This window comes from Acinonyx jubatus, chromosome D1, assembly GCF_027475565.1.
Source record: "Acinonyx jubatus isolate Ajub_Pintada_27869175 chromosome D1, VMU_Ajub_asm_v1.0, whole genome shotgun sequence".
Taxonomy (NCBI): Eukaryota; Metazoa; Chordata; class Mammalia; order Carnivora; family Felidae; genus Acinonyx; species Acinonyx jubatus.
In genome coordinates, this window is record NC_069390.1 from 28,139,881 (window position 1) to 28,153,609 (window position 13,729).

The 13,729-nt window shown below is 35.9% G+C and overlaps 1 protein-coding gene across 1 annotated transcript in view; it reads left to right on the forward strand.

Annotated features, from left to right (window-relative positions):
• CCDC73 (coiled-coil domain containing 73) overlaps window positions 1-13,729 on the forward strand; it is a 171,233-nt gene that overhangs the window by 110,643 nt on the left and 46,861 nt on the right. Inside the window, exons 9-10 of the mRNA XM_027072670.2 lie at window positions 2,772-2,907; window positions 3,375-3,454. Of these exons, the coding sequence (XP_026928471.1) occupies window positions 2,772-2,907; window positions 3,375-3,454 (216 nt within the window). The remainder of the gene's footprint in view (window positions 1-2,771; window positions 2,908-3,374; window positions 3,455-13,729) is intronic.

Genomic DNA, 13,729 nt, shown 5'->3' on the forward strand with positions numbered 1-13,729 from the left:
AATTTTAGTGAAATTGTATTAGGTTTCTACCCATCTTCTGAAAGCAAATATAATTCTCTACATTAGAGAATTAAGTGGTGTCTTTAAAAAAAATTTTTTTAATGTTTTTTTTTTTTTTTGAGAGAGAGAGAGAAGAAACAGATCCCAAGTGGGGGAGGGGCAGAGAGAGAGGGATACACAGAATCTTTAGCAGGCTCCAGGCTCTGAGCTGTCAGCACAGAGCCCAATTCAGGGCTCGAACTCACAAACCATGAGATCATGACCTGAGCCGAAGTCAGATGCTTAACTGACTGAACCACCCAGGGGCCCCAATTAAGTGATATTTTAGAGGAATGGAATTTGGTTTATTATTGTTCATTATTTAGTTATTAATCATAGTAACTACCCAGATAGACATAAGATCTCTGGGGTAAGTATACTTGTCAGCTTTTTGCGTTAATAAATGCTATGTGATTAATTCAAATGACTCCATAGTGAATTTGAAGAGCCCATAGAAGTGCATAAGAAACTTTCAATTGATCCATTGTGATCATTACCAATGATATTATCACTTTGCTTAAAATCATTAAAAAGCGGGGTGCCTGGGTGGCTCAGTCAGTTGAGCGTCTGACTTCGGCTCAGGTCATGATCTCACAGCTCATGAGTTTGAGCCCCGCATTGGACTCGGTGCTGACAGCTCAGAGCCTGGAGCCTGCTTCAGATTCTGTGTCTCCCTCTCTCTCTGCCCCTAACCTACTTGCATTCTGTCTTTGTCTCTCTCAAAAATAAATAAACATTTAAAAAAATTTTTTTTAAATCATTAAAAAGTATCTTTGAAAAAGTTAAGATTATTATCAAATTTGCCAAGATAATACAGTTAGGTACAACTTATGTATGTATTCTCTATTAATATGAGGGCTAATGTTATTCCAAATAAAACTATTGAAGGCACTTTTATTGGTTAAGGAGTAATAACAAAACATATTGTACTTATTCAGTGACAGGCGTTGTTCGTTGTGTTTTATTTGTATTATTTCATTTTATCCTCACAGCAACCCTCTCTGGGAGATACTTTTAGAATCTTTATTTTAAAGATAGGGTAGATTTCCCAAGGTCACACAGCAACTAAATTACAGAGGCAGGATTTAAACACAGGCCAACTAGCTTTTGACTAGTATACTGCCTATACTTTGATTTTAAAGCAGTAGGAAATGGCTCTTTATTTTATGCGAAAGACAATTTAGTGGAGGCACTCATAATCAATCAGAGAGTGAAGAATGGGTTTGAGAAAGAGCAGGGATCAGGGTAATTCCAGAGTTTGTGAAGCAGGATGTAGGAACCGGGGACAGAAGTCTTATCAGCTGGATAGGATCACTGCCAAACTTTAGTTTTATAGTCCTTTTTTGCTTGAGTTTCAGATTCCAAAAAGGTAGAAATCAGTTGGTTTATTTTGAGCAATATGCCCTTCACTTGACTAGGGGAGAAGAGAACCTGCAAATTTTAATCCTCCTAGATTATAATGAGGAAGAAATATTTGAAGTAAATACTTGAAATTGTGATAATATTGGATAGGGGAAACAGCTACTGGCCAGGTATATCTAACAAATTTTCACTGTTGGAGCCCCAGAGGACAACAACAATTCACTCATAAAGCAATTACTGAGTGTCAGTCCATAGACATACACTGGTTTTTATCACCGCTTATCATCATAGGTGCTGAAGCATGTGACCTAAATGAAGAAAAGTTGTGAAACCAATCAGTGAGTCTACTAGTACCAAGTCAAGATCAAAACCTTTAAAAAATGTTATTCTATTAACCTTATATTTCTTTTTAAAATTTATTAATGACTTTTTTTTTTTTTTAGTAGATTCCACACCCAATGTGGGGCTTGAACTCACAACTCTGAGATTAAGAGGCATATGCTCTACTGACTGAGCCAGCCAGCCAGGCAATCCCTCTTTTTAAAATTTAAAGTCATATTTCTAAGTGTGACAAAACAATCTTCTTTAGCTGAAAGTAGTAAAGGCCCATATTATACCTTGGGTCCAATTTTTGCCAATTGTGTCTCTCAGCTAAGTAGACTTTCTACTATACTGTATTGCCTCCCTGCCTCTGATAGATATTATCCTCATCATTCAATTTTTTAGGTTTAGTTTTGAGAGAGAGAGAGAGAGGCAGATAGAGAATCCCAAGCAGGTCACATACCATCAGCACGAGCCCCTACGTGGGACTCAAACTCATGAACTGTGAGATCATGACCTGAACCAAAGCCAAGAGTCAGACACTCAACCAACTGAACCACCCAGACTCTCCTCATCATTCAATTTTTTAATGCAGTGAGAAGGTGCTATACTCATTAAAATTAAAAATACTTGAGTTTTGATAACGCACTCATAATTATGCCCCCAAATTTAGAAAAACAAATTCTTTTCCTTAATTATAAAGAGTATTACTTTAATATTCTCGTGATTTTGCTTAGTGCTGGCTTGGACTGATTATCTTTTCTATAAGTGAAACCAGTTGCTTTTTTAAAAAGAAATTGTAAATAGGGGCAGCATAAATTTAAGTGACCATTTTGTTACAAGAAAAATAAATGTGCTTTAATTTTACACAGGTTTAGAAATATCTCCTAACATCTCCTCCTTGTTGTGTTCTCAGCACTTTTTCATGGCCTATTTCATAACAATAGTTACTAAAAACAGTACATTTTTATGTATGTTTAAACATGTGTATGTATATATATATGTGGGTGTATTATAGGTTTATAACATTTAAAATAACTTCACAATAGGAACAAAAAGTCCAGTTACATCTTCTGGCTAAAGAAGATCATCAGAAGCAACTGAATGAAATTGAGAAATATTATGCCACAATAACAGGTCAATTTGGATTGGTAAAAGAGAATCATGGAAAATTAGAACAAAATGGTAGGTGTTACCTTATTTAAACTTATTTTTTTTTTATTAAAAAAATTTTTTTAATGTTTTATTTTATTTTTGAGACAGAGACAGAGCATGAGCAGGGGAGAGTTAGAGAGAGAGGGAGACACAGAATCCGAAGCAGGCTCCAGGCTCTGAGCTGTCAGCACAGAGCCCAACACGGGGCTCGAACTCACAGACGGTGAGATCGTGACCTGAGCCGAAGTAGGAAGTTCAACCGACTGAGCCCCTAAACTTATAGTTTTAATAGGAGTGCTTAAATGGGCTTACTTATAATGAGGAAATTGAAATTATCTGCTACTGGTAATAGTAAATAACATTTTAATAAATATTATTTATGTTCAATAATAATTGTATATATTGCATTGAGGCTGCTTTCACTGTCCATTGTAGTGATACTTTCCTTAAAATGTATGTTGAATATAATATTTTTCTAAATGTTTTTCATATTGCAGTACAGGAAGCAATACAATTAAACAACAGACTTTCAGCTTTAAATAAAAAACAAGAATCTGAAATATGCAGTTTAAAGAAGGTATGATTGATACAGTTTCATAGTATTAGAATTACAGTGTAAAATAATTAGTTTTATGAAATATTACTAGAAAAAGTTGGGTAGATATTTTTTGATGTAAGAAAAATAAAATGTTTTAAATACAGATTCATAAACTATGAGTTATGATTCCTGTAAATGTAATGAATGAGTTTGTTCTAAACCATTCAAAATATTGTTCCTTGGGGTAGCTGGGTGGCTCAGCTGATTAAGCATCAGTTGGTTTCATCTCAGGTCATGATCTCATGATTTGTGAACTCCAGTCCTGCAGTTTGTGAGTGAGTTCAAGGCCTGCATTGGGGCCGCACTGACAGTGCAGAGCCTGTTTGGGATTCTCTTGCCCTCTCTCTCTCTGCCCTTCCCCTGCTCATGCTCTCTCTCTCAAAGTAAATAAACTTAAAAAAATATTGTTTGACTCTCACCAGTTGCATGCATTTTTATGGTGACATGAGTAGCCAATAAACATTTACTATATGTCGATCTCAGCACCATTTATTCATTCATTCTTTAGTATTTGATTGTGTCAAGTCTATGTAATGTAGCACTACGGGTACAAGTCTGAAGAAAATAACACATTTTGCTGCTTTTTTGAGGTTTGTAGTCCAATGGAGGAATTAGACACAAAATACATAATCACACAGATCAATTTAAAACTGTTATAAATGATATGAAGAAAAAGTAAAGGATGTGATGACATTATAATAGGTGAATTTATTATGTTGGTGGTAAAGGGGTAGGGGAGAGAAAAGAAAAATGTTTCAGGCAAGGAGAATAGCATATGCAAAAGCCTTGAAACGAGGAAGATTTTTAGTAATAGCTTCTCAGACTTTTGGCTAGGATTAGGTATAGGAAAGAGTTTAGTATATGTGAAGGACTGGAGAAGTCTGGTATGGCTGGAGTATCGTGAGTGAAGGAGTACTTGAACATTGAACTCTAAATTGGCATAAAGCCATAAACATATTTTATTCCTCATATCACAGTCATTGGCTCAGAAGTGGACAGATGACCTTAGCTAGTGGCTATAAACCAATAAGAATGTAACCCTCACTGTGGCTCTCAGTCATTTCTCTACATGAGAAACCAAAAAGGAGGAACCTGACAATGTGGATGTCAGATTGGTGTGAAGTAAAGAAACCTGTTCTTTGATGACATTTTTGAGTCCTTGGATCCACCAACCCTACCATTCTGTACCTCTAGACTTTTCAGTTATGTGAATCAATAAATCCCCATTATTATTTAAGTTAGTTTGGTTTGGACCAGTTTAATTTTCCATTATTTGCAACTAAAAATACCTTCACTCATACAAGGTAAGACTGGTATTAGAGGAGGGAGAAGTAGGAAGGCCTTATTCTTATTTTCTCAGCAAATGACCTCTTGTTTCCTTTCCCTACTCCCTTCAAAGCCCCATCTGAAATAATGCCACTTTGGACCACCTCCCTATCCCTGAGAGTATTATATTGTGTGTGTGTGTGTGTGTGTGTGTGTGTGTGTGTGTGTGTGTGTGTGTCTGTGTGTGTATAGAGAGAGACAGAGACAGAGAGAGATACCTATCTTTACTGACGCTCAGTAAATGCTCTAAACTAACATTTACTGAGTGCCACTTAAATATTTACTAGTAAGTTACACTTTGTAATTATTTATCAATGTGCAAAATACCTTCCATTTGTCCCTCCAGATTCAGATGTATCCATCCTTTTCTCCTTGTAAGGCTTACCTATGTGGATTCCATTAGTGTTCCCATATCTTCTGGCTTCCTGTTGAGTTGGGCCAGTGGAAAGCAGCCTGGACAGGAGATAGGAGGAAAGAGAGTGAATTACAGGGAATTCCCTCTATGTGAGGTCACTTTAGTGTGGCCTTGTCCCTCAGTATATCACTAGTTCTCTCAAACTGGCCTACTCTTTGTAATGCTCTCTTTCTGGGTTCCAGTAACTTACCTTTTTGTTGTTTTTTGGGTCCAGTGTAGTGACATCTCCATTGCTGCTGGCCCCTAGAACTTGCACCATGTTTTATGGTTCCTTTATATTGTGTCTACAGTTTTGTGAATAAATCATCTTCAAATTATCCTAATTTATGTGTACCATCTGTTTCTTGTTGGGATACTGATTATACACTGGTCAGAGTGTTAACATTAGTGAGGCCAAGCTCCCCAATTCAGTTTCTGTATAAGCTGATTGGTTGATTTAGTACAAAGAAATTTCTTTTTTACAAGGATTATACCCCAAACCTCAATAAGTCATTTTTGCAGTACATATTTTGGACTCAATAAATAAATGAATATGGATGATATTATCCAGATACTTCATTACTTTTGAGGAAATTTTAAATTTTGGGTCAGTGTTGTTGTTGTTTTTTTTAAGTTTATTTATTTTTGACGGAGACAGAGTGTGAGCATGAGCTGGGAAGAGCCAGAGAGACAGGAAGACACAGAATGCGAAGCAAGCTCCAGGCTCTGAGCTGTCAGCACAGAGCCCAACATGGAGCTTGAACTCACGAACCATGAGATCATTACCTGGGCAGAAGTCGGATGCTCAACCGACTGGTGCCCCTGGGTCAGTGTTTCATCTCGGTTTTAAATGGGTTCTGCTTTTAAAAGGGAAGAAAAATACCCCAAGCATTTATAGCTATATGTATACATTGAATTTCATTATTTTTATTTATTGATTTAAATTAATAAACTTTATTTTTTAAAGGGGTGCCTGGGTGGCTCAGCCTGTTAAGCTTGACTCTTAATGTCAGATCAGGTCATGATTTCATGGTTGTAAGCTTGAGCCCTGCCCTGGGCTCCATGCTGAGTGTGGAGCCTGCTTGCAATTCTCTCCCTCTCTCTCTGCTCTTCTCCTGCTGGTGTGCACATGCTCTGTCTCTCAAAAAAAAATAAAATGAACTTTATTTTTTTTAGAGCATTTTTAGCTTCATAGCAAAATTTAATGGAAAGTATAGAGAGTTCTCATATACTCCTTGACCCACACATGTACAGTCTCTCTCACTGTCAACATCCTATACCAGAATGGTGCATTTGTTACAATTGATGCACCTACATTGACACATCAGTATCATCCAAATTCCATTATTTACATTAGGATTCACTCTTGGTTTTGTACTTTATCTGGATTTGGACAAATGTTTAATGACCTGTAACCACCATTGTAGTATCATACAGAGTAGTTTTACTGCCCTGAAAATCCTCTGTGCTCTGTTTTTTCATCTGTCCCTTCCTATAACCCTTGGCAACCACTAATCTTCCTACTATCACCATAGTGTTGCCTTTTCCAAACTGTTATAGAGTTGGAATCATATAGAATGTAGCCTTTTCAGATTGGCTTTATTAGTAGTGTGCATTAAGTTTTGTCTAATGTCTTTTCATGGCGTGGTAGCTCTTTTATTTTTTTAATTTTTATTTTTTTTAGTACTGAATAATATTCCTTTGGCTGGATGTACCGCAAACTATCCATCCTCCTGTTGAAGGACATTTTGGTTGCTTGCAAGTTTTGGCAGTTATGAATAAAGCTACTATAGCTACTATAAAGCTACTATAAATATCTGTGTACAGATTTTGTGTGCACGTGTTTAAAACTTTTTTGGATTAATACAAAGGAGCATGATTGTTTGGATTGTATGATAAGAGTATGTTTCATTTTGTAGAAACTGCCAAACCATATTCCAAAGTGACTATATCATTTTGCATGTCCACCAGCAATTGCACATTCTACATGGTTGTGTGGTGGTATCTCTCTGTTGTTCTTATTTACAATTCCCTAATGACATGTGATGTTGAGCATCTTTTTATATGTTTACCTCCCATCTGTATATCTTCTTTGGTGAGGTGGCTGTTCAGACCTTTTATCCATTTTTTAATTTGGTTGTTCATTTATTGTTGGCTTTTAAGAGTTCTGTGTATAATTTGGATAACAGTCTTTTATCAGATGTATCTTTTTAAAGTACTTTCTCCCAGGGACGCCTGGGTAGCTCAGTTGTTAAACGTCTGAATCTCATGGTTCATGGGTTCAAACCCCACATGGGGCACTGTGGTGACTGCTTGGAGCCTGGACCCTGCTTCAGATTCTGTATCTCCCTCTCTTTCTCTGCCCGTCCCCTGTTTGCACTGTTTCTCTCAAAAATAAACATTAAAAATAAATAAATAAATAAATAAATAAATAAATAAATAAATAAATAAATAAATAAATAAAAAATATTTTCTCCCAGTCTGTGGTTTGACTTCTCATGTTCTTGATATTTTGGAGATAAATATCCAAAGCAGAAGAGAGAGCAGAAGGTTTTAATTTTAATGAAGTGCAGCTTATCAATTTTTTGAGTATGTGGATTTTAACTTTGGCATTGTACCTAAAAAGTCATTGCCATACACAGTGTCAGCTGGATTTTCTCTATCTGTCTTATCTTCTAGCAGCTTTATAGTTTTGCATTTTACATTTTGGTCTGTGATCCATTTGAGTTAATTTGTGAAGGATCTAAGGTCTTGGTCTATAGTTGTGGGGGGTTTTTTGTTTTTTGTTTTTTGCATGTGAATGTCCAGTTGTTCCATCACTATTTGTTGAAAAGATTACTTTTGCTTCCATGTCAACTATCAGTGGGTTTTTTCCTGGGCTCTCATTTCTGTTCCACTGATCTAATTGTCCATTCTTTCACCAATACCACACTGTATTGATTACTGTAGCTTTATAGTAAGTCCTAGAGTTGGGTACTGAAGGTCCTTGACTTTATTTTGAATTAGCTATTCTGGGTCTTTTGTCTCTCCATAGAATCACTTTGCTGACACTCACAAAGTAACTTGCTGAGGTTTTGATTTAGATTGTAATGAATCTAAGATCAAGTTAGGAAGAACTGACATCTTGAAAATATTGGGTTTCCCTATTCATGAATGTGGAATATCTCTCCATTTGTTTAGTTCTTCTTTGATATCTTTCACCAGAGTTTTGTATTTCTTCTCACATAGATCTTTTATATAGTTTGTTAGATTCTTACCTAAAGATTTAATTTTGGGGGGTACTAATGTAAATGGTAACATGTTTTTATTTTCAAATTATATTTGTTCATTGCTAGTGTATAGCAAATTGTGAGATCATAGAAAATATTATCTACTCCCATTTTCAATCACTCGTGATTTCCTAAGTGATAAAAGCACTAACAACATCTCTTGTTTTAAGATATATCTGTATCTATATCATCTATTTCTCTGTATCTATCTATCTGTCTATCTATCTATCTATCTGTCTATCTATCTATCTATATAATTTAAGTTGGCTTCATACCCAGCATGGAACCCAGTGTGGGGCTAGAACTCATGACCCTGAGATCAACACCTGAGTTGAGATCAGGAGTTGAGCACTTAACCAACTGAGCCATCCAGGTGCCCCAAAACATCTCTTGTTCTAATATTTGGTCTTTCACCCTGCCCCTGACACTGGGCTGCTAAAACCCTTATAAATTCCTAAGTGGTAAAAGCACTAGGTGCATCATTTGTTCTAATAATGTTACTCTGGATGGGCTCCTGAATGGGGGCTGGTGACCAGAAAGAGCAAGCCATGATTAGAAGCTTAAAATTTTCAGCCCTGCTTCTTTCCCACCTCCCTCTACACCAAAAAGGGAAGAGGGGCTGGAAATGGCATTAGTAATTGATCATGCCTTCATGAGGAAGTCTCCATAAAATCCCAGTAGTGCCCATCTCAGAGGAAGGGTGACACACCTCAACTCCACCAGGGCAGAATCCCCTGTGCTTGGGACCCTCCCAGATTTGCACTTTGGATATCTTCATCTGGCTATTCATCTATATCCTTTATCACATGTTAATAAACTGGTAAACTTAAGTATTTCTCTGAGTTCTGTGAGCTGGTGTGGCAAATTAATGGAACCTAAGAGGGGATAGTGGGAACCTCTATTTATAGTCAATTAGTCAGAAACACCTGGCCTTGAGATTGGCATCTGAAGTGGGATGGGAGCTGTCTTATGGGACTGAGCTCTTCACTTACAGGATCTGACACAGCCTTCAAGTAGATAGTGTCAGAAGTGAATTAAATTGTAGGACACTCAATTGATGTTGCAGAGAATTGCCTTGGGCCGGGCAGGGGGGGGGACACCCTCAAACCCTTGGTTACCAGAAGCATCAGAAGTGAAGTGTTCTGTGTAAAGGAGACACACAGGAAAAAAACACAGGAGGAAGAACTGGGTTTTTCCCTGTACCAGAGGGAAGAACTGTAGGTTTTTCCAGTACAGAAAGTGATTGACTTTTGTATATTAATGTTATATCCTACAACCTTATTATAATCACCTATTAGTTCCAGGAGGTTTTTGTTGATTCTTTCACATTTTCTACATAGTCAATTATGTCATCTGTGAACAAAGATAGTTTTATTTCTTCCTTAAATCTGTGTATCTTTTTTTTTTTTTTAATTTCCTTTTCTTATTGCACTAGCTAGGGCTTCCAGTATGGTGTTGAAAAGTTTTAGTGAGAGGGGGTATCCTTGGCTTGTTCATAATCTTAGTGGGAAAGTGTGAAGTTTCTCATCATTAAGTATGATGTTATCTGTAGGATTTTTTTTAGATGTTCTTTAGCAAGTTGGTTCCCCTCTATTCCTAGTTCTTTATCAAGGAGGTTACCCTCTATTCCCAGTTTGTTAAGAGTTATTATCATAAGTAGGTGTTGGATTTTATCAAATGCTTTTTCCACATCTATTGATATCATGTGATTTTTTCTTTTGCCTGTTGATATAGTGGATTACATTAATTTTTGAATGTTGAACCAGCCTTGCATAACTGTGATAAATCCCACTTGGTCATGGTATATAATTATTTTTATATATCGTTGGATTTAATTTACTGTTATTTTGTTGAGGATTTTTGTATCTGTGCTCATGAAAAATACTAGTCTGTAGTTTTCTTATAATGTCCTATTCTTGTTTTGTTATTAGAATAATGCTGGCCTTGTAGAATGAGTTCAAAGTATTCTTTCTGTATCCATATTTTGAAAGAGATTATACAGAATTGGTATAACTTCCTCCTTAAATGTTTGGTAGAATTCACCAGTGAACCCATTTGGGCATGGTTCTTTCTGTTGTAAGATTCTTATTGATTCAATTTCTTTAATGGATTTAGGTCTATTTAGATTGTCTATTTCTTCTTGTGTGAGTTTTGGCAGATTGTGTCAAGGAATTAGTCCATTTCATCTAGGTTATCAAACTTGTGAGCATAGAGTTGTTTATAGTATTTAATTTCCCTTTAATGTCCATGGGATCTATAGTTACGTCCAATTTTTCATTTCTGATATTAGTAATTTGTGTCCCTTTTTTTTCTTAACCTGGTTAGAGGTTTATCAATTTTATTGATTGTTTCAAAGAATCAGCCTTTGGTTTCCTTGATTTTCTCTATTGATGTATTGTTTTCATTTTCATTTTCATTTCTCTCTAATTTTTATTACTTATTCTGTTTACTTTGATTTTACTTTGCTTTTTCTAGTTTCCTAAGTTTAAAGTTTAGATGTTTTAGATTTTTTCTTTTTCTTTTTTAAATAAAATTGTATTTGACATATAATGTTACATTAGTTTCAGGTATAAAACATAGTGATTCCATAAGTCTATACACTGTGCTCTGCTCACCACAACTGTAGCTACTATCTGTCACCATACAATGCTACTACAAGACCATTGACTGTATTCGCTATGCCGTATGTTTTATCCCCGTGACTTATTTATTCCAAAACTGGAAGCCTGCATCCCCTACTCCCCTTCATCTATTTTGTCCATACCCTAACCCGACTCCTCTGGTGACCATTAGTTTGTTCTCGGTATTTATGGGTCTGTTTCTGCTTTTTATTTATTTATTTTTTTAGATTCCACATATACGTGAAATCTTCTGGTATTTATCTTTCTCTTTTGACATATTTCTCTTAGCATAATACCTTCTAGGCCCATTGTGTTTTTGCACATGGCAAGGTGTTATCCTTTTTATGGCTGACTAATATTCCATTGTGTATATATATCACATCTTTATCCATTCATCTGTCATTGGACACTTCGGTTGCTTCCACATTTTGGTATTTTTTCTTTTCTAACATCTGCATTCAATGCTGTCGACTTCCCTGTAACCATTGCTTCCATTGCATTCCACAAATTTTGTTTAGTTGTATTTTCATTTAGCTCAAAATATTTTAAAATTTCTCCTGAGATTTCTTCTTTGATCCATGTGTTATTCAGAAGTGTGCTGTTTAAGCTCCAAGTATTTTCAAGCTACCATTTATTGATTTCTAGTTTAATTTTATTGTAGTCTAAGAGCAGACATTATATAATTTTTGTCTTTTAAATTTTTTAAGGTGTGTTTTACGGTCCAGACTGGTGAATGTTCTATGTAAGCTTGAGAAGGATTTGTAATCTGCTGTTTTGGGATGCAGTGGTCTATACAGTTTACTGGACTGTGAACTTCACAGTACTTCTCAGTTTTTTCTCTCGAGTGGTACAGGATGGTTGGAGGGGGCTGGATTTGGGTATCACCCTTTCCCTAGGTAGTTTAGGCTCAGGTCCAGTAGCTTCTCCTGAGGTCAGCCCTTGTTAGAAGAACAGAATGCCCTGGCATATTTCACAATGGTTCCTTCTCCCCTCCTCCTCCTGGAAGCAGGAGGAAATATTTTTTTCTGATATTCACTGTGAGAAGACTTGGAAGTGAAATTCACAAAAGTGTTTGGGTGGGGGGTTCCCCCATGACTATGTCCCCCTAAATTTTTTTTTGTTTTAACTCTCAGGGTTTTCCACACTGGGCCTCTGGTAGTCAGTCAGTCACAGTTCAGCTTTTCCTGTACTGGCATTAGTTCTTGCAGAGGTTTCTGTTTGTGGATTTCTGCTCTGGTAGTTTATAATTCTCCATATTCACCCGTCTGTCTCTCCAATCATTGAGGTAGCTGGTTCCTTTATGACCTCATTTCTCTGACAGATCTAAGAAGAGTTGTTGATTTTCAGTTTGTTCAGCTTTTATTTGTTGTCAGGATAAAGTTGTCGGGACGAAGTTTAAACTCCTTACTTGTTTGACTGGAAATAAGAAGCCCTCCATTTTTACTGACGGGCTTAGTTTTAATTTTACTGAAATTAAAACTAAGCCTAGAGTGACAGACCTAAGTTTTGAAGAGGAGTGTTTTGTGCTGTGAGATAAATAACATATAGTTTAAATCATAACTCAAGAAATCAGGAAATTTTGTTACTTTCTGTTTTAGCATCATTTCAAGGAAAGCAGGATTACTTAAAATAAAGATTGAAGTGGATTCTAAATGCTAAGCCAGAGCCCAAAGGCCATTAATATTTGTAACACTATTGTATCTAGTTCTTTGGTCTTATAACTTTCTTATAAGCCAAGAAAATGGTTTTATATTCCCTGGATTCTATCCTTATACCTGAAGCATCAGAAAGGAAGTGCATAGTGTAGCTCAGCATAAAACATTAGAAGCATATGTTCCTAGCCCTTGAAAGTTTTAAGCCTATCTAGAAAACTAGACAGTTTTTATGTAAAGAACATTTATTTTCAGTCACATCCTAGAATATTAAAGATGGCTTTTTTAATATAAGGAGAAAATATGTAATTTAAAAATTTGTAGTCTCAAATCAGAGGATTGTTAAAAGGACCATTCATTTTTGTCAATATTAATTGCGAATGCAAATAAATATAAATAACTAAATACTGACTACTTGTGCATAAGCACATTTTTGGTGATGTCTCTTTGATTCATTTGTATTTTAGTATTTTTCTCAGTGAGTTAATTGATTAATCACATTAATTTAGTGATTATATTAAAATATTCATATGCTTTTCAGTTTTTACATTATTTACATTACTACATTATACCTCATAAGTTTCTGTATTAAGTTATATGGGTTTTTTTCATTAAATAAGGACAAATGTTTCATTATAGCATAATAATAATATATTTCTAACATATAGTTTAAGACTGGCCTGTAGATGGAGACGAGGCTCTTGTAAAACCATTGGCAGATTAGGTTAAAGAGAATGTCTCTTTCTTTGCACAGGTAGAATAGTGTTGCTCATGAGCACACTTACCCATTTTTCCCAGGTCTTGGAGCCCTACCAGGGCTAACTAAATGTACTGATGTGTCCTGCAGTGGTGGCCTATCTCTCTAGAGAGCATTACAGTCAGTGACCATGCTGTTGTACCTAGTAGTTCTTGGAAGAGAGAGTGTACAAACAGGTAAAGTGAGAGGATTTTTTTACATTGAGAGTTTTAAGTCTGAGTAGCTGAAAGAGTAA